This window comes from Pimephales promelas, chromosome 15 (assembly GCF_988280905.1).
Source record: "Pimephales promelas chromosome 15, fPimPro1.hap1.1, whole genome shotgun sequence".
Taxonomy (NCBI): Eukaryota; Metazoa; Chordata; class Actinopteri; order Cypriniformes; family Leuciscidae; genus Pimephales; species Pimephales promelas.
The window spans coordinates 19,405,385-19,426,793 of record NC_142783.1 but is presented as its reverse complement, the minus strand read 5'-3'; the positions used below and the strand labels follow the sequence as shown (position 1 = coordinate 19,426,793).

The 21,409-nt window shown below is 36.7% G+C and overlaps 1 protein-coding gene across 12 annotated transcripts in view; it reads left to right on the top strand.

The window, feature by feature from the left end:
• Positions 1–977: 977 nt before the first annotated feature.
• ank3a (ankyrin 3a) overlaps positions 978–21,409 on the top strand; it is an 82,542-nt gene continuing 62,110 nt past the window's right edge. For 9 of the 12 annotated variants that reach the window (XM_089120298.1, XM_089120296.1, XM_089120293.1 and 6 more), the window contains exon 1: positions 978–1,525. In XM_089120298.1, the coding sequence (XP_088976424.1) occupies positions 1,409–1,525 (117 nt within the window). In that variant the 5' untranslated portion in view covers positions 978–1,408. The remainder of the gene's footprint in view (positions 1,526–21,409) is intronic. The other 3 variants (XM_089120300.1, XM_089120299.1, XM_089120301.1) reach the window with 2 other exon arrangements.

Sequence of the window (21,409 nt, the reverse complement as noted above, 5' to 3'; positions counted from 1 at the left end):
CACCCTCATGTCATTCCAAACCTGTAAGACTTTTCTTTGTGGAGAACAAAAGATCTAAGGTCGAGTTTTCATATATTATTTTGCACTTGCGTACATTTCATTGAAAAGAGCAATATGATCGTTCTGCCTCACATTTTCTTTGTTGTTCCATGTAAGAAAAAAAAAAGTCATATATAGTTTATAAGGAATATAATGAGTAAATGATGACACAATTTTTATTTTTTAAAGTGAACTTTCCCTCAAAGACATTACCACATGTTTAGCATGTAGTTAAACAATGTGTGTCATTCAATAGAGGGAAATTGATTGGCCTTTTTGGTGTTTTTTTTTAAAATTTTTTTCCCTCTGTCACGCACACGTTAAGTGCAGGGTGTTTTGTACAGGCAGTGAATGAGGCAGTCTTGGAGTTGCAGAGGACCCTGCTGCACTCAGGTGGCTGATAACGCAGACGAAAACCAACATGGCTGCCGTCACTCCATACTCAGAATGCCAATGACATCAGAGAGAAGACGAGAGTTGTCGTGTGTGTGAACCACGGTTGTTGTTTTTTCACTTGTGTTCATTGTTTCCTAATGGGAAAGACACTGGGCTTTATGGACACACCGATTTTAGCTGGCCTTAACCATGAATCCAAAATAAATATGATCCAAATATAATGATGCATTACCAATGCACAAAATATTGTCAACATGTCTAAGTGTGTGTGGATATACAACCAGTTTAATAATCAAAAATACCTTTTTTTTCCATTTTGTCTGGGTCAACCATTAACATAATTGGGTTGGAGTAGTAGTGGTACCCTCCCTCACATCGAATAATGTGTGTGCGCGCGAGAGTGATCGCACATGCATGAGCTAAATTGTGCAACACCCCTCCCCTACAACCACCATGCACACTCTCACACACACAAACTGTGCTGGTGGGGGGCTACATATATGCGCATATATTCACACTCACATACACTGATGTTGGTTGTCGTGTACACGGTTCAGGTATAGGACCGTTTGGGGACAGCTGAGAAGAGAACGTGGTTTCCGTAGTAACCACCCCAGCTGCCCTCCTCCACCCCTCTCTCTCTTTCTTTCTCTCCTTCAGTCGTTCACTCGTGCCTGGTGATGTTGGTGTCACCATCCATCTCTCTTTCTCTCTCCTACCCTCTTTCTTTCTTTTTTTCCCTCTATCTTCTTCTCTCTGGATATGGTTCCTTGAACTGCCAATGATAAAGGCTGGAGGCAAGCACACGGAGTTTTCTTTTTTTTTCTGGATGGGATCTTTCTCTTCCACTTGGAGGGATTTTTTTGGAATATTTTAGGGAATTGGAAATCTTCTGTATTCTGGACGTTCATCTCAGTATATTTGTGTGAGTGTGTGTGTGTGGTTGCTGTGGGGACGTGGCTGATGCTTGATAATGGCTCATGCAGCGTCTCAGATTAAGAAGAATAAAGATGTGGATATTAATGCACTGGAGGATGAAAAGGAAAAGAAGAGGAAGAGCAAGAAACTACTGCGGGAACAAAAGAAAAAGGTACCGGGAATACACCCGCACATATACGTGTTATTACAGGGAGATTGATTGGGTTTGTGGGACGACAGCATCTCGCCTGTTACTGCCAGTGAGTTTAGTGTGTGTGTGTGTGTGTGTGTGTATGTGTGAGTGTGTTAAATCTGTGCTGCAGTGCCAAGGTTACACTTACCGTTTACCGCTCGTCTTCACATAAACACGCATATGTCCCATAAACAACCAGCCGTGATGTGTGTGTGTGTGTGTGTGTGTGTGTGTCTGTCCATCCTCTTATGCGTTCAGGATAAAAACGAGAGCATCCCACTGCAGCATGTTCTGAGAGATTTTACTGTCCTCTGAAACGTGTGTGTGTGCGCGCATGCACACAGACACTCGTGTATTATACATCACATACTGATTTATTGATGTTTGTTCTGTAGAGTGGTGGAATGAAGAATACAGATGTGAACCGTACTAACTGTCTATCATTTCATATACAGAACACACATACACACAACCTATATCCACCACACCCAGACAGATCTTCTTCAGCAGTATCTCTGCGGTTCCTATTTGTAGTTATGTTGCTGCTTTGTCATTTTAAAATGGAGTGTGTTTTGTGATGTGGTTTGAGACATGAAGGATCTCTGTGTTAGTGAAGAGTGGCTGCCTTCTGTCTCCTTTAACATGTGTCTTACCTGTGATCAACACACCGAGCTATGTTCACATCTGTAGACCTTTGCTGTTACTAATGTACCAGAATTTGTTACATCAACAAAGGATTGAAACTGAAACGTTTAAAAGGTTTGAGAGAGAATTGACATTCAACAATATCTAATAATAATAATAATAATAATAATAATAATATATATATATATATATATATATATATATATATATTGTCTAATAATACAGTATATATACAGTATATCTAATTTCTAATATCAATATCTAATAATATATATATATATATATATATATATATATATATATATATATATATATGAAGAGTTCAGATGCAAAAGCCTCTAAATGCCATTTGAAATTTTCTTCTTTAATGATGATTTTTATCAAACTTGTATATTTAAGTTCAGTAATTTCACTTAAATAACAATTAATAGGTAATTATCATTGCCATTTAAGTGAAATTACTGAACTTAAATATACAATTTTGATAAAAATCATCATTAAAGAAGAAAATTTCAAATGGCATTTAGAGGCTTTTGCATCTGAACTCTTCATATATTATTAGATCAATTTATTTAATTTATCAATTTATTTATTTTCTTTTTTCTTTTGTTGATTTTAAATTTTCATTGCATTTCATTTTATTATTTTCAGAATTGTTAATGACACCCTATGTTTTATTTTCTTATATTTATTTTCTTACTTTCCATTATTGTTATCATGTTATATATATATATATATATATATATATATATATATATTTTTTTTTTTTTTTTCATTCTTTCTTTTGACCTTTTTCTATTGATGCTTTGGTAAAATTGTATGCAAACATCCATGCTAATCAAATACTTTGACAGATAAATTATTAGAGAAAGATAGTTTTTTTTATAGATAATAATACATAATGACATTGGACAAAAGGAATTTTATCTCTTCTTATTTTAGAATTAAGAATGTGTCAGGAGGTAGAGTGATAAAATGAAAGTATGATATAAAATAGAGGACAGTGTGTCTCTTTCTACCAATGACTGACGAACAGAAAAACATCATAAAGATGGATGTTAATCTGTGTCGCACTCTTGCATAGAGGAGGTAATTGCTTTGGCATTGTGGGACAGAGACACACATGTGCTTACACACACACACTTCCATATGGCATACACACACAAGTACATCACATGCATCTAATAGAGCAATTAGGAAGACTAGTTTGCCAAAGATATAGATATTTTTGTATTTTTATGTGGGGTTCTGGGTGGTCATTTTGTCTGCATGTACAATCAGGTTATCCCAGTACCTCTAGCCCACTATAACACATTCAGTGGTAATACCATGTTTTTTTTTGTTTGTTTTTTTTTGAATGTGTATCATGGCAATACCCAAATTTGGGAACCAGATGTAATGATTGAAGAACTGACTATTAAAAAACCTATTGAGCGAGATTTAATTTTAATATTCAGGAACATGTGTCACTCTCGATGTCTATGGTGGATGTGGCCCTGTTAATACCTTGGTATAAACCTTATGTAGCCCCGCCCCTTTTTTAGTGTTGCGCTCATTGTCTTTTGACTTCCGGTCTGTATTTTCACAGTGATCTTGCATAGGTATGCATGAACTGCTCATAAAAAAAAAAATCCTGGTCGATATTTGTTAAGACTTCTGCTTTACAATGCTTATGATAAACATTACAATGCTCATGATAACTTTTGTTAACTCTACAATAAGTAAATCCACTTCACCAGCTAATTACTCCTCGACAGCGATGCCATAGAAATATACAGAGCGACCGCAAAAACGTAAGTTCAAAGCCGTTTCTCTAGTGCATAAGGTCTATATGAATATAAAATTATTATTTAGTACAATGGTATCAAAATGGTTTATTCCTCATAGAGTTGGATTCTGTTTATTTCAGTGTGCAAATCAAACACAGCACTACAGAGTGTCACACAACATAGATTTTTGCATCCCAGGTTATGCTGAGGGTTGCAGTGGGAACAGGGAACATCTGTTGTGCTTTGGGAGTGTCACTGACCTGATCTCAGATCTGTCCACAGGGTGTTGTTTTGGAAGGCCTCATCTCTCAGGGGTCAAAGTTGGTGTCCATTTCACAACAACTTGTATGTGCATGCCTGAAAGTTGTTGTTTTTTTCCAAATGTATTTAAAATGACTTGAAACACTTGAAATCTGTTACATGACGGTGTTTCTGTGGTCTTAGAGCTTCATCCTCCTCTTTTACACCTGGTGTAGAACACCTTCATCTTACATTACAGAAATGGATAAAGATAGTGAATGTTAAATGACAGAGAGAGGTAGAAGCACAGAGACCAGCTGATTGCCATTGGCAGAGGTCATATGAAGGTTAGATGTTATACTTGTGTGCTCCGGGACAGTGAATCCTGATATACTGTAGAACTCATTCATGAAGAAGTGAACGTGCTGGATCCTCCAGGACATTTAAATCAAGTTTGAGCTCAGTTCACTGACCAGTTATTATTCACAATTGTCTTTGAGTGGACAATCATTGAGAAAAGTTCAGTTTAAGAGATGGTGCATTCCTTATAGATATTAGTTAGGGGAAGGATAGAGAGTTGTTATCTTGTTTTTTCTTCTCTACCATTTGTTTCAGCTGAAAAATGTCAGCTAAATGTAGTTTATAGTTTATATTAATTTACATTGTTTCTTCTTTGATTAAACTTTTTTTTTCTCTTAAAATGTTATATTGTATCAAACACACTGCCAGTGCCCAGGAAAAAAGGTGCTGTATGGAAAATGCAAATGCTTAAGAGTCTATTGGATAATTATTGCTGTGTTTGTTATGTTTCTAGCATGTTATATGCTTGGCAACAGTTCTTCTAACCCTTATTGATGTAGTGTAGTTTTTAATTTCTTAAACAAGCATGTAGGAAGAAATATTCCAGGATGACAATGTCAAGATTCATCAGAATCATTTTCATACATGATAAATTTGCACCTCTGAGTCCAGACCTTAAAGGACATCTCCGGCGCAAAATTAACCTTTGGTCTAATAACACATTGGTTCCTAGTCAACCGTTCTCTATCGAATGTAAAGAATTTTATCTCTAAAAACTGTATAGGCCATAGAGTAATGAAAAATAAAAATCGCTAGTTAATACCACTAACAAGGCTCAAAATAACCACTGTAGCATAATGAGGGTCCCTACATGCAAACCGAAACATTGAGAACGTTGTACTGACAGTTTAAAGGGATACTCCACTTTTTTTTGGAAATATAGGCTCATTTTACAGCTCCCACATCATCCCTCCCATCATTTTCGAATCCATTCAGCCGATTTTCTGATATTTAGAAGAATATCAACCAGACAGTTTTTGGTCCCATTGACTTCCATAGTATATATTTTTCCTACTATGGAAGTCAATGAGACCAGAAACTGTCTGGTCATAAAATGATTTATGCTGTCATTTTAATGCCTAAACAAAGTTTGATATTATTACTTTCATTTTATATCTTTTTAACTTTATAAAGATGCCTGGATATCATGAGATTAATCATGTTTTATTAATCAGTTAAAAAAATCAGCATTAAAGGATTATATTAAAACTATATATATATATATATATATATATATTTATATATATATATATATATATATATATATATATATATATATATATATAGGTGAGAGGTCAGAGGAGTTAAATACTTTTTGGGGGGTTTGTCCCTGGTGAGTACTCATGCCTTGTGGAGCCCCTACAGCAGAATATACAGTCACATATGTGCATGTAGCAGGGCAGTGTGAAGAATGAGCTTCGCTCCACTCCATTAATGAGAGAAGCCGTGTAATAGTGTGCCTCTCTCTCTTTCTCACACACACAAACATGAAGAAGGAATGGTGTGGGGGAAGGGAAGGAAAGGGGGTGATAGAGAGCATGCAGCGCATGAGAGAGACACACACATCGAGGGGGAGATGAAGAGGGTGATTTTGTTGGAGAGGTGGAGAAGGCCCCGTTATCCATCTATTCAGATGCTTTGTTCTTCTCTGTGATCATGTGATCATCAATTATGGCCTAGATCACTGTGTCTTTCACTCCCTTTTTCTTTCTCTTTCACGCTTTGTTTCCATGCTTGCCTGTAAATGCAGGTGTGTTGCAGTATTCAGGCATTTCAGGATGAACTATGTCTGTTGCAGTTATAAGATTGTCTGTTATTCATTCAGTGATACATGAGTGGCAGATGTTTAAGGTGTCCAGGGTAGGAGAGAATAGGTGTAAATAAGTATATTTATGGTAATAAGTGAGTGTGTGTGTGTGAGTGTGTTTGCTTACATGGTTACCAAATGTATCCATAAGGACAGTAAAAATTGATGTTCCAATGAGGAAAATGGCTTAACTGCAGAAATGTTTGTGTGAGGGTTATGTTTATTGGACAGAAGTCAACAGAAATCCATGGCTTTTATGCAATTGGGCATTCTATTTTTTTCATTAAGCTATAAACAACATATTTTACAGTTGTATCACTTGACATTTCCTCAAGTGTTTGTGTTGGTCTATGAGCTGTATCGGTTGTCTGTCAAAGGTTGATACATGCTTGAGGCTCCATATAGAGATTCAGTTCCTGCTGACAGATCACACACTCACAACCATATACTTACAGCCATTTCCACAGATTCAAATGTAAAATACAAATGAAAATGAGAAAAAAATGCATTTAAAAATATATTGAATAGAAAACAGTTTATTTTATTTTTTTAGTTTTTACTGTATTTTTGATAAAATTAACACAGTCTTTTAAATGGTAGTGTATATGAACGGATTTGACATTTTGCGCTGTAAAAGGTTTTACTCTGTAAAACGTCTGGGAACACTACTGAAGATTGATTCAAACTATCATTAGAATCAATCACACATAAGAACAGAATAAATACTGTAAATGAAAATAAAAAAATGTTTCAGACTTTGAAATGCAGAAATCCAGTCATGAGTTTTTAATTGAACAAAGTCTTTTGTGACATTTATTCATAATTTAAAAGGCTGATTTTATCTTGTCTTTCTCTGTGACACATTATTCAGGAAATTCCCGCATTTTCATTTTGGAATTATATTCAGCTACTATTAATTCTGATGTCGTGTTCAATATAGATCATATGAAAGTCTCCTCTGTGAGTGAACGTTTGTCTTTGAGTTGTCAACATACTTACAAAACATGTTTGTCAATGAGTTCACTGCTAACCTTACAAATATGTCACCTTACAAATATGTTCTTCAGTTTATGTCTGTAGGGATGTATATACAGTAAAAACAGTAATAAGGGTGATTGTCGCCTGTTGTCAAGGCAACACTCCATGTGCGTTGTGTCAAAACCCCAGCAAAACAGAGGGGCGGAGTGAGCAAAGCTCATTATCATGTAAATGCACTGAAACAGCATGCTGAAAACAGCTGTTTTTGACCAGGTAAAATTAGTGTTTTCTTGAAATAGTAATGAGAATTTTTAGTAAAAGTATATTACAAAGTTTTCATTTAGACACTAAACATTCATATTTACTCGTAAAAAATGGCATTGTATTTAATTCAGATGGATAAGTTATGTATATGAAGTACACTGAAGTACAACCTTGATACACTATTTTATGTTACACACGTGTACAGAAGGAACAAAATGAGCATTGTAACTACCTTAGTAACATATTTAAGTACTTGTCACATTGAGTAGTACAAAGAATTTTCTTATATAATTGCATTGTACCAAGTCGGTAACACGTATGTAACTGACTCGGCCTGTTACATGTGTAACAGTAGCTGCACTATTACATGAGTGTGATTACAATCTGTAAGTACAGGCTGTTCCATAACTTAGTTACATGTTTATTACATATTTACTCTTTACTAATATTTACAGTAATTACTCTGTATAAGAGACACCGTAAAATAAAGTGTTACCTAAATGGAAAACATATTTGACTGGATCTATGAATAATTATTTGTTCCTCTTAATTATTTACTACTTGCTTTTGAGTCATTTCTGGTTTAAATTGAGATCCCTTCCCTTATTACTCACCTTTCCTCCGCCATTCAGTCAAATAGCAAAAATCAACCATTTAAAGCATCATGTTCATTCTCAGTGACCTAGACATAGTAAAGTTTGACTACATTTCAGCATTTTGTCCAGTGTTATCAGTGTTGAAAACTGTTGTGCTGCTTACACGATTTTTTGTTCCAGGATTCTTTGTGGAATAAAACGTTTAAAAGTACATCATTTATTTGAGATCAGAAAAATCAAAACAGAGTGTTTCTGTAAATATTTCTCTTGCTCTTTCTGTCCATCTTATTGTGTTCGTTCTCTCTGCACTGTAATTCTTTTTAGATCACTTTTGCTTCTATGCTGTAAATGCCAGTCAAAGGTACTCTGTCTGATAATGGTCTATTACCCAGCAGCTCTCTATTGATCGTGTTCAGAGTGTTGTTATATCAGCTCTGGTACATTCTCAGGGCAGCAGCCAGACTGTCTGCCCTTATAAAACTTCTTTACTGTAAACTCAACAGAGATGCATGCGTGTGTGCGTGTCTTTGAAAGGTTATATATCTTTTTAAAGTTTTATAGTGAGCTGGCAAGTCCTCAAAGCTTTAAGTTGTTTGATATGACTTGGAATGACAATATCACAAGTTCTGGTTTGGTTTGAATTGAAACAATTTAGGTACTTAACAAAAATGTCTAATTTGCTCACAAAAATCCAATTGTTCATTGTCTATTCATGCTATTTCAAAGTTATCAAAGTTGTTGCATGTTATCTGAAAGAGACAACATAGAACAAAGCTTCGCGAGCTCCGCAGTTTGGTCAAAGCATCATTATGTCATGAAAGCATGGATTTTTTTTTGTGTGAGAAATTTCTTATACATACTCCTCTTTTCCATGTGTGTCTCATCATATCCTTTAATTGAGAAAAGTTTCTCCAGCTACTTTGACGCGTGTTTGGTGTGGGAGTGCCATAGGTTTGTTGTCACAACATCTGAAAAAGGTTAACATGTTGTGCATTACATCTTAAACCTCTTAAAAAAAGCAAAAAGAGAATGTGACAGAGCTCGTAATAACACAACAATCAACATTGGCTTGGCGTGTTAGAGATGGCGAGAACTGAGAGATTTGAAATGTTGTAAGAGCGGCGCAGAGATGACGTTTTTGTTATTCAGCCGCTGTAACACAGTCTCATCCCAAGTCATCATATAACTAACGTCTTGGGACGTCTTTTGACCATACGTCAACGTCTGCCTTTTTAGGGTACCCAACGTCGGTTAGCTGACGATCCCGGGCCGTCATACAACTGACGCTTTACCTTTAACGTCAGTTAGGTGACGGGGTAGGTTTAGTTGTAGGTTTAGGTCTGGGGTTTAAGGGTACCCTAAAAAGGCGGATGTTGACGTATGGTCAAAAGACGTCCCAAGACGTCAGTTAAATGACGTCTTGGGATGAGACTGCGCTGATTCAGCAGGTGACCAAGGTATTTCACTGAACAGATAAATTGCCATATGTAGCATCTAGCATTGTGTTAGTTCACTGTAAAGCATTATCTATTGTAAAGTGTCATTTCATTATGGGTTGTTGAAGCGCTGTGCTGGAATTGATTTTTTAAGGAAGATTAATGCGTATATGTCCAGTACCATCTTCAGCTAATCAGCTTGAGATCTGTTCCATCTAAACTGGTTATACCTCTTAAAGGCAGAGTATGTAAGTTTTGCCACTAGAGGTCGCTTATTCAAGTCAAAATGAGTATGGAATCATGGGAGTTGTTGTCTTCACCTCCACAGATGATGGAAAGCAATCTGAAGGGTCTCATGCAGAAGTCATGTTCATGGGTGAGCTAATTAAGATTTCTGTGTAGTATGAAGCATGGCGGGTGGAGAGCCTGGGAATAAAACAGAATTATTGAATAACTAAATAACTACTTATACAGGTCACTTTCAGCCCGTTCTCATCCCAAAGCGTAGACATCCAACGCACATGGCACCCTTTAGCGTCAATATGTGACGCATATATATATATATGGGGCAGAAGGCGCCTCCTAGTGGTGTAACACTACCCCAGACCTAAACCTATACTCTGTGCGTTATATTGACGCTAAAGGGTGCCATGTGTGTTGGATGTCTACGCTTTGGTAAAAGCGTTGTATATGACGCCTTGGGATGAGAATGTGTTGTCACTTTATCTGACGAATTAAAATTGTGGGGTTACGCATCTCTGTTTTGCAAAACAATCATACTAAATATGTTTGAGTGTGTTGAACATTGTTATAACGTTACTTGGTGCGTTCGTTCAATGGCAGCTATGAGATGCTTGTTGCACATTGTAGTATGCTAGATTGATTTCTGATTATGCTATATTAGCCACTTCACAAAGTTGTGATGTTTCTGACATTGTTATTCACTGCAAATCAAGAAAAGGAGAGATTCAAACAATAAGACTAACAGGATTGTGATTGTGAAAATCAAGGGTTGTGTGGGTATGGCGTCTTTGACAGGCGACGGAATGACTTGGGCTGTAACATTGGTTAAAACAGCTGATTTCTCTGGATTCGTTGGAAACATTTGGCCAAAATATATAGGCCTAGCATTGTTTTAGTGGTTTTTGGATATTTTAATCCAACTATTTTAAAACAACAGTTTTGTTGTTTTTTTTTTAATCGCTAAAGGGGGCAAAAGTTACATTGTGTACCGTAGGTATCTTTAACCGTTTCCACAATTTAACATATAGTTGGTGCTTGGTGGGGTCTGTTTAAAGTAATGATGCGGGAATCTCTTGCATGGAATAATTTAGACTTGTCACTCGGTTCAATGACACAAAGGAAAATGTGTGTCATTCGATTCAGGTTTTACAGAACGACCATTTGCTTAAGGAGGAAAGCAAGGGACTGATGCAATATCTTGGCTCATGGTCTTCAAACAGCATGTGTGTACATTTGAGATATTTCGAGGTGTGTGTATGTGTTTGGGGGTGTTTGAGGGCACAGGGGGGAGTGATACAGGCAGATGGCCTTTCCCTCCTCTCTCATCTGCTACAGTCTGGGTGCCAGATAATATCTCTCTTTCTCTCTCTCACACACAAACACACACACTTCTAAATGGAGGAGTGTGTGACAGTCATTCATCGAGCATGTGCACAGATTTGATCCTGTATTCTGCATTAGAATATGTTAGAAACGGAGCATGTGGTTACTTATCTTTAAGTAAAGGGCATGAGACATTTGATCTTTAATTTCTGTCAGCATTTGGTTAAATTCTGACTCACAACCATACTCTGATTCAGCTGAACATTTGTACTTGGTTTTTATTTGATTACTTTTGTCTGGTTGGGGCCAGGTTTTACCTTTGCATCAGTCATTTCTCCAGTCTTCAGTAACACCTGATCCTAAAGAAATCATTCTAATACGTGGAAACGTATCTAATCCTTATCAACTTTGAAAACGATTGTGCTGCTAAGTATTGTTGTGGAAACCGCAATACATTTTGTTCAGGATTCTTTGGGGGAATAGAACGTTTACAAATAGAAAGAACAGAATTTATTTGATTTGATGAATTCTGTCAGTTTATATGATCAATTAAAAGCATCTGCTGGAAAAAGTGTGTTTCGTAATTCGTAGTACTCCCCGTGGAAGTGGCTCTTATTTAAAATCAATATCCTGTGAGCATTATATCATGCGGCTATTGAATGTAGTACAGTGTTTCTGGACTTTTTGTGGCACTTTGGATACTGTTTGTCTCTCTAAATCACAAATGATTGAACAGACCCACATTACATTACGGCATGGTCTTGTCAACACTTAGTTCCTTTATTGCTTTTCTTTAATCCAGATTTACAGTGTTTCATACTACGATATCTTAAGACACTTGTAAGCCCTGTGGAGCCTTTTTACCTCCATACTTTTTGTGTCTTCGCTGCTCACTCAGTTAACCTCTCTCTTTTCTCTCTGTCCTATTGACGGGGGTTGAGATTATCCTTCTCACCTGATTTTAAATTCCCAGTGTAGTTATAATCCATGAATCCAGCTAATCTCAGTCCCGCAGATGGATGGACACCTCCAGTCCTCCTCAACACTTGTTGGGATGGCATTGAAAATTACACTCTGTATTTATTATTAAGAATATCTCTAATGTATGATCTATATATCATACCACTAAAGCGATTTTTATTGATTCTAGATGAAGTATAAATTAAATATCTAAAAAAAAAAAAATTACAATTACAATCACAACAGACTTAAGTAAGAAAGATGTGTGCGTGTGTACAATATTACATCCCACATCTGCAGGCTATCTGCACCTGGGTTCTGAGGCCACACACACACACTTTTTCAGAAAATTTGTTTTAACATTTTACCCCTCACTGTGTGTGTGTCCGATATGGTTTTATGGACAATGGTTGGGGTCTGTAATGATAATTTCCTTGTAGAAGCATGATTCTGGGTCACACGCTGCTGTTCTGCCTCCAGAGACCCACAGACACACACACACACACACACACACTCGCAAGTTCATGCATGCCGGCACACATTAACTGATGCCCCTCAGAGAGAACAGGAGAGAGTTTAATGCACTTCCAGCTGCCCAAACTCACATGAACTATTCAGTACATCTATGATTTGTTGATTGGCTGATTGTAAACTTGCTAAATTAGTTAATTAATAATAATAATCATTAATAAGTATAATGAAATTGTAAATTGGCAGTACATAATATGTGGAGGTTACATTTTATTATTATTATTATTATCATCAAGTGTCATAACTTGTTTATTGCTGTCACGATATATCAGTTGTGTTTGTTAGTTTAGTTTTCATTCATCACATGTGTTGCTTTGTTTGAGTTTTCGCCACTCATCTGTTTCCATGGACACTAATCCTCATCACAGCTGTTTGTTGTTAAGTTCATCTCCATGTGTTTATTAGTTCCTCATTTTAACTCAGTGTTGGTCTGGTCTACGTTTAAGTTAGCGTGTGTAGTTGCGTCAGTCTGAACATTATGTGAATTACTTTGTGGATTTTTATTAAACGTTGTGTTTTGAATCATCCTTATCATTGTCATCGTCTTCGTGTATTCCTGCCCTCTTGCTGACAGGTAAAGTCTACCTGAATTGTCATTTGTAACCATTTTTATTTTGGGGATATTACTTAATTGTGTTTATACCTTATAGATTTATATATAAATCTGAATTGTAAGATTTAAACTGATATTCTGCCTTTTTCCCCTCTAAGAATTTAGACTTTATATCCAGTAATTGACTTTTTTTTCTTCTTGTGATATAAACTCACATATGAACTTATGAGACATGAACTCACAATTGTGAGGGAAAAAAACTCAGAATTGTGAGATTTTGCCCCCTATGAACTGCATATGTGAATATTGACCTATTGTTTACATCAAATTCATGCATTAATAGATAGGTAATCGCCACAATTTCATCAGTCCAGTCTTATCTTTTTAATGGCTTGCAACCATAAACATCTGCATTTAGCTTCAAAGGGCGTCTTTGACATCCAATGACATTTTTTTTTCACTCTGTGGGTCTTGCCCATTTTCCTACTTATGTCTGATTTAAGATTACGCTGATTTGTTTGGAATAGCTTGCTCTGATTAATCATTCACAATTCGACCTGTACCATGCATTAGGAAAGTAAATACGGTCAAAAGGTTTTGATTTCATGTGTACTTTAACATTTTGCCATTTCAAATGTAACAAACAGGACAATAGATGTGTTTCTGTTAGGTAGAGTCAGTAGTATTGAATCTCTCCACTAGGGTCCGGTGTGAGTCTGGATGTCAGGCACATTCTGGTGATGTTATCATTTCTGATGTTTCGTTGCAGTCACTTTGTGTTTAGCACTGGTCACTTCATCTCTGTGTCTGACGTAGACCTCTCCCTGCCGTGCCCCTGCTTTACATGTAAGAAGACTGTGGCAGATGGGCATTAAATTTCACATTTTCAGCAAACACAGTGAACACTCACAAACAACATCATCACTAATAACAAAGATACATCCAGACACAGTCCTGACAGCCTGACACATCACTCACTTACAAACAAACTGAAAGAGTGAAAATGTATACTTGTGTTGCTACATCCAGTCTGTGTTGGCATTTCGTCATAGGAGCGAAGCTCATTTATCTTTCCAGAATGTACAATGATGGCCTATTTCTGAAAGCGTGGAAATCCTCCAGTGCCCATGGGTTTAAAGCAGGTGTAGCCCTTGTGAATACCGCTGTGTCTGACTGTATTTGAGAGGGAGAATGATGACTCTCACACACTCTCCGTGATTGGCTGATGAGGTGGAGGTCATTGAGGGAAACCATCACCACGGTTACCGAACATCTTGAGCTCCTTCAGATCACATTCTCTTTCCCCTCCTCCTCTGTTGCCATAGCAACGCCACCATCCCAGAACGAGGAGACCTGTGATGCACCCCAAAGCATCATGGGATGCCTCTCTGCATAATCAAAGTGTGTGTATGTGTGTGTGAATGCCTGTATGTTCAAGTGCATGTCTATTGCATCTATACGTTTTACAGAGAGAATTTAATGAAAGATGAAACCACAGCATACATAAATAATCACAGCAAAAAATAAAAAAGTGTTCCGGATGTGGTGTGTAACAGGAAATATGTCTAAAGAGTATTTGAGGGGTTTACAGAAGTAGCTATTAAATGTCAACAAAGCCTTTCAAAAGCATTTCCATTTTTCACACCTAAAATCAAAATTAAAGAACAAGAAATACTATTTTTTTTTTTTTGCATAACATGATCTATGTTTTTAGTACTATTAACATCTTTATTTTCAGATTATAAATCTAATTTTCATTACTCTAAAGCAAAAACATTTTATCACATTATATTATAAATATAAATAGATCACTAAAATATTTATATTATACATTTGATAAAAAATACATTAAAACAGTAATACTGTTTTTAATATTATTACAATTTAAAATTAGATCAAATGTTTTAATTCTGTATATTTGAATTAAATAAATATAATTTTTAAATTGATGCTATTATTTCAATTTGCATTTAAAAAAATCCATATATCATGGTAGCATTTCTTATACATTTATTTATGCAATTTATTTGAACATTTTTTTAATTATCAGTGAGAATGTTTTTGAGATTCACCTTTAAAAAAAGTTTGTTGTTAAAAAAATTCACTATTATTTTTTAAAAATATGAAAAATCTCTTGATGCAAGGTTTACAATTCATATGGTTAAATCTCAATAATGAACAATCCCAAGAGTAATTTTTTTGTTGTTGTTGTAAAATGAAATCAATGCTGGTTAGCTCTCCATATGTTCACACAGTGTGTGTCTGTCTAACACACAGCTCTAAGTCACTCCCATTTTCCACAAACTCATACTTATAATACACGGAAAAAAACAAACACCCAACGGTACATTCAACAGAACGGTATTCAAACAGACACTAAGATACACACAGCGCAAGCACAGTATGTAAACAACACAGTCTGTGTCACTGTATAATGTGTGACACGCTCCATCCCTTTGTCAGAGGTACAGCTGGGGTGCGTGTTTACATGATGGAGCGGTGGCCCTAATGCTGGGGGGAAATGCCCCCTAATCCTTTTTAAGCTGCACCATGAACCCAGCATTCAGCCTAATAAACTGACCCCCAGCGGTCCTAAACACACGCTCTTTTTAATTCAAAAAAGGGGAGTAGATAAGCATTCAGACAATACAAACCAAGCACATGAGGGTTTGCCGGCAGGGGGGAGACTGCAGAATGGAGGGAAAGGGAGTCTGCCATAGTCCTATTTGCAAATGCATTGGAATCAGCTGCTATTTTTGGACCCCCTTAACACCTCGTATCACTATTCAAAAGACCCCCACCCTCTGTGTTCTGTATGACAGAAAAAGATAGAGAGAGAGTCCAATCGGAGAGGTAGTGGGAAAGCACATAAAACATTACATTTGATCCATGTTGAATGATTGGAGCTGGTGCCCATTGGATAAATAGAAAAAGAGAGATCGTCTTGGACAGGATTGTGAACAGTCAAAGAAAACCAAGAGGTCAGTTTTCTTTGATGCAGAAGGAGACGTCAAGTTGTAAAAGAGAGAGGAAGAACAGAGAAGGTTGGATTCAAAGTGACTTTGTATTTATTGTTGTACTGGAGAGCTTTGTATCCTTGAATCCGTACTCACACACACGTCAGGTGGAAGTGTGTCTTTGAGCATCCTGCTGCCAGGGCATTTTTTACACGTCACATGACTGAATGGCACCTTGCTGGCCGCAGAGCTAAAGAAGTAAGTGATCGGGTTTCTGTGGGACTGCAGGAAAAATGGCGGTGGAGGAGGCTGCTGACTATTTTACCTCTGTAAGTACTCTACAAATATGACTGGGAATGGTTGGGAAGTGTGTGTTGTTTTTGAATATGTCTGTTGGGAATAGTTGGAAAAATTTAAGATTTGTTGGTTGGATGCTTGGGTCATTGTGTAAGAGACCCTGAAATGCTCTTGGTCTTTATCTGCTATACATTGAGTCAGATTTTGTTTTTCAAACATTTCATTAACATATTTCTTGAATATATGATATATTTCACGACTTTGGTCATTTGAAACTCTCTGCTAGATCCTCTGCAGTTTAAATGGTGCAAAGTCTGCTCTATTGGTCATGCTGGGCTCAGATTTCCAGATTTTGTTTGCAGAATCCTGCAGAGCTAGAAGTCCTCACAGACATTAGAGAATAACTGGCTCTGTTGTCTGTTGAGGTGAATCACATCCAAAATTTATATCTGCTTCATGTTTGTTAGTGTTAGTGTCGACATTCATGTTGGTCATGGCGCTACAACCCTACCTTTGCTCTAGTGCTTTTTTATTGACCTTGATGCATGTGTGCATGCATGGTAATATAAGCACAGAGTGATTGCCGTGCTCACTACTTAGACTACTTTATCTGTCATTTACCTAACAAAGCTTTACACTGTAGTACATTTATGACTGAATGATTCTACCTCTAAGCTATTGTGACTTCTGGGTCTTCAGTTTTTTTTTTTTGTGATGCTGAGGCTGGAAAGACATTGCAGTCCTGGATTTGGATCTTTTTGTCTGTTGGTCAGTCATATTGGCCATTATTAAGATTTAGATCTCCATCGACTTTAGCAGTAATGAATTGTGATAGATTATGTCAAATATTTAACTCTTTAAAGAGCCCCTATCATAGCATTTGAAATGTTCCTATTTTTGTTTTAGGAGTTCCCAAAAACAGTTAAACATGCATGCAAGGATAAAAACACTTTATTTGTCTTATAATATGCATTTATTTTTAACTGATTTTTAACAACTCCCAAATGATTCGTTTGACGATTCATTTTCCCAAACACCTCCTTTGAGTGACGCGAATCTGCAGCGATTGGTCAAATGACCCAGTCAGTTGTTATTGGTAAACCGTAGGCAGTATATAGAGCGAAGTCATATTTGGCTATTTTTCAATGAATGTCTGGTGAATATAAAAAACAAAACTAACTTTACCCCGCTTAGAAGCTGCGCGGAGTGTACACAACACACACAACACAATATAACTATATTGTGCATGCTACAGAAAACATAACAGCAAGCATTATTAATAATACTTACAGATTGGAACAACCGGCTTGCGAATGATTCGTCATTAAAATGATGAGAACACAAGGTTCGGGCTATACTGTTGTGGTATCATTGCAAATATGAACTCTGACCACTGGTTCTTCACATGCTTGTCCCTGGACAATGGAAACAAGTGGCTGAACTGTCTTTGCGATGTAGAACACAGCGTCTTCTCGACATGATGCGATTCAGCTGAAGTATTTGAATGTGTTCTAGACGTCACTTCAAGTCTGCGCCCACAGTTGTTGGGAGCGGCCAATGACCTCTCTACGTCACGATGTAACAGCTAATGACTCGTTTAAAAAAAAAAATCATTTCATAGACTCAGAGTCGACTCTCACTTTTGAAAGACAATAACTTTATATACGGTGCACTTTCAGATATAAATCTTTGCAGGATGTTTTCATTCCCTTAGAGCTATATTCCACACTATATGAACAGTCATTTTCAAAAATCTATGATAGGTGCTCTTTAAGTTTCTACTTCTTCCCCTTTAAGAGTCCACATGAGTTGCTGTGTGCATGTAATGATAGATTTTTAATTAAGAACAATGGATATGATTCAGTCACCAGTTGGTTTTAGGTTTATGGTTGAAGTGGGAATCAAAATGGACAGGCTGAAAAGGAGCGAGGAGGGATTTTAAAGCAAAAAAATACCAAACAACTTCACTTGTGGCAATTATGCGCGACCCAGATGGTTAAACTGAGCAACACCACCATTGCAAAACCAACCACAACTGGTCCAATCCAACCGTAAATCAATTGTTTGACTGTAGCTGCGTATAATGATGCTGATGTTGTCTGTTCAAAGGACAGGCATGTTGTGTGCGTGTGTGTGTGTGTGTGTGTGTAGTCACCCTGTCTGCAGCCACACTGACGGGTAGCTTTGTTTTTTGCCAATCATGCAGTATTCGAGCTCACTGCTTATCTAGGAACTGAAGAGACACTAGGACAGAGAGGCAGAGACTGGGGTATTATTGGGTCAACTATTTAAATGCTCTCCTTCTCTTCTTCTTTTATGAACAATAGCTATACAGACATTACCATTTTGTTTTCATAAGTAGTGTCACATCATTTTAATCAGCTATGACCTTTTCTCTTCTTTCCTCATGTCTTCCTTACAGTCCAGTATATGTGATGTTTTAATAACAGCTGTACCCTAGAGAATGTCTTATGTAAGATTTGTCTTATTGTGTGTGTGTGTTTGTGTGTCCGAAACTGTGTGAATGAGGTTGCACAGTGCGTTTCCACTGTACCGTGTGTGTACTGTACATGCATAAAGTGTTCACTGGATTTCCCACAATGAAATATTGATGTTTTACTATTTTAAAACAGGGAGGCCTTTCACATTGAGATGAATTATACAACAGGAGCATTTATAATGGTTCAGGACACTTGACACAGGTTACTAACACCAGTGTCACAGGGAAATATTTATTTACTTATAATTTTGTATGTGCTCTGTGTCTGCGCATTATATTACAGTATGAACACCAAGAAACATAAACCTGTAAATGTAAAGATTTTTTTCTTAGCATTTACAGAAAGTTACTTGCTGTGTAATCTTCACACAATGCCAATTCATGACTTGTGTGTGTGTCAACAGTAGGACAGGACTGTTTTTGAGTTTGCATTCAGTCATACATTTTTACCTAGTTTCTCACAACATCCCACAAAGCTGTTTTACTTACTGAGAAAGTATTTATCTTCTGTGGTGACTTATGTATGGTTTTGTGTAAAACTAAAGTGATACAAAAGATAAAGGATCTGTTCTGATGGAGATAAATGCCTGAATGCTGTGGAAATTACCAAGAGTGGAGTAAAGGGTGTGTTCACGTTATGAGTGTTAAGGTTATGTAAAGTTTAGAGTCAAATGTTTTATGGATGTTGTTGGTGTTCTGTGATGCTACTTTGTAGGTTGTATATGAATGTTTACATGTTTGTGGATTGCGTGAATGGTTTGCTGTGTACTATTAATTTTACTATGAATAAAGAGTTAAGGACTGGTTAGCGGGTTCGGCATTAGTTTACGCTTCAAAGTCTAAAGTTTAGGGTCAGTGCATATTTTTTGTATGAAAGAGATTAATACTTTTAATCAGCAAGGATACATTAAAATGATCAAAAATGACAGTAAAATTATTTGTAACATAATGAATAAAATCACAATATTAAAAGAAATATTAAGCAGGGGTGGTGATGGCGCATGTGGATAAGACACATGCCTTTGGTGTGTAATGCCTTAGTAAATCAGCATAATAGAAACATTTCTGAAGGATCATGTGACACTGAAGACTGGAGTTTAGATGCTGAAAATTAAGCTTGGCCATCACAGTAACAATATTACTGTTATTACTGTATTTTTTTTTTTTTTTTACAAAATAAAAGCAGCTTTGGTGAGCATAAAAGACTTATTTCAAAATCATAAAAAAAAATCTTAAATGTTTGAACTTGTTGCTGAGCATGTTTTTTTTTTATCCAAAGCTTTTATCAAACTTGTAGTGCAGAGCACTGTAATGAAGGGTTAAGAGTCTTTCTCAAGGTCACTGTGATAACAGGACAGGAGGTCCTGCCTATTCAATGCCAACAGATAACTCGAATCAAACACATAGAAAGTCAGATCTTATCCAATACGACACCAGCACTCACATTATGTTCTTTGTGATTGTATATATAAATATATAAGTGGGTGTGGATGGGTGTTATTTTCCCAGACAGAATCCTCCAGGGAAAGAGTTATGGGTGACAAGCTGGAAAAACTCATTAACTCAGAGATAAGAGGAGAAATCACAAAAAAGACCACCACACTCATAAAATGTCCTTTCTCTCTCAGTGTTTTTTATTGTGTATGTGTGGGGCAGAATTTGTTTACCGTAAGCGTAACCCTCTGAGCAAAGGCATCTTTTGCATGTGATTTTAATCCATCATTTCATACAGCACAGACTGTAAGTGTCTGATGATACAAGTGCACACAGGAAATGGAGGTTCTCCCAGCAGAATAGGTCGAATAAATGACTCGCTAATGAGCTTAGAGTTCATTATGAACTGTGAATCTCACAAAAGAACACCGTTACAAAAACACATCTGTCATTTTCTGAGCAAAATGTTGAGTTTTTGTCACTAAATGATCATTTAACTCTGGGAAATGCCAGCTTGGCTTCTTCTTGTCAAACTCATATGAGTTACTTTTGGAAAGTGAACCTTTCTTTCCAGACCTTCTTGCCAACACACATACATACACCCATTGATGGTAGATATGGGGAGGAGTTTGTCCTGGGTTTAGTTAGATCTAAATATAGCTGCTCATTTAGAGGAATACCCCAATGTGAGTGTGTCTCTGAGATAAGCCGGTCTTATTCTTTATAAAAAGAATGAGTGCTTATGTGTGAGAGAGGTAAACTTTACTGAAATTTTGCTGTGTGTCCTCTTCTGTCAACAGCAGTGTCCCTGAATCCAACTGAGGCTGACAAAAGAAGACACATTCACGAGGCACACGCATGCAAACACGTCATATTTTCTCGCCAAATCATGCACTGTTCCTCATATACGACTGAGAAGAGAAAAAATAATTCTGAGTAAGAGACTGAAAGATCAGAGGGATAGTGGGAG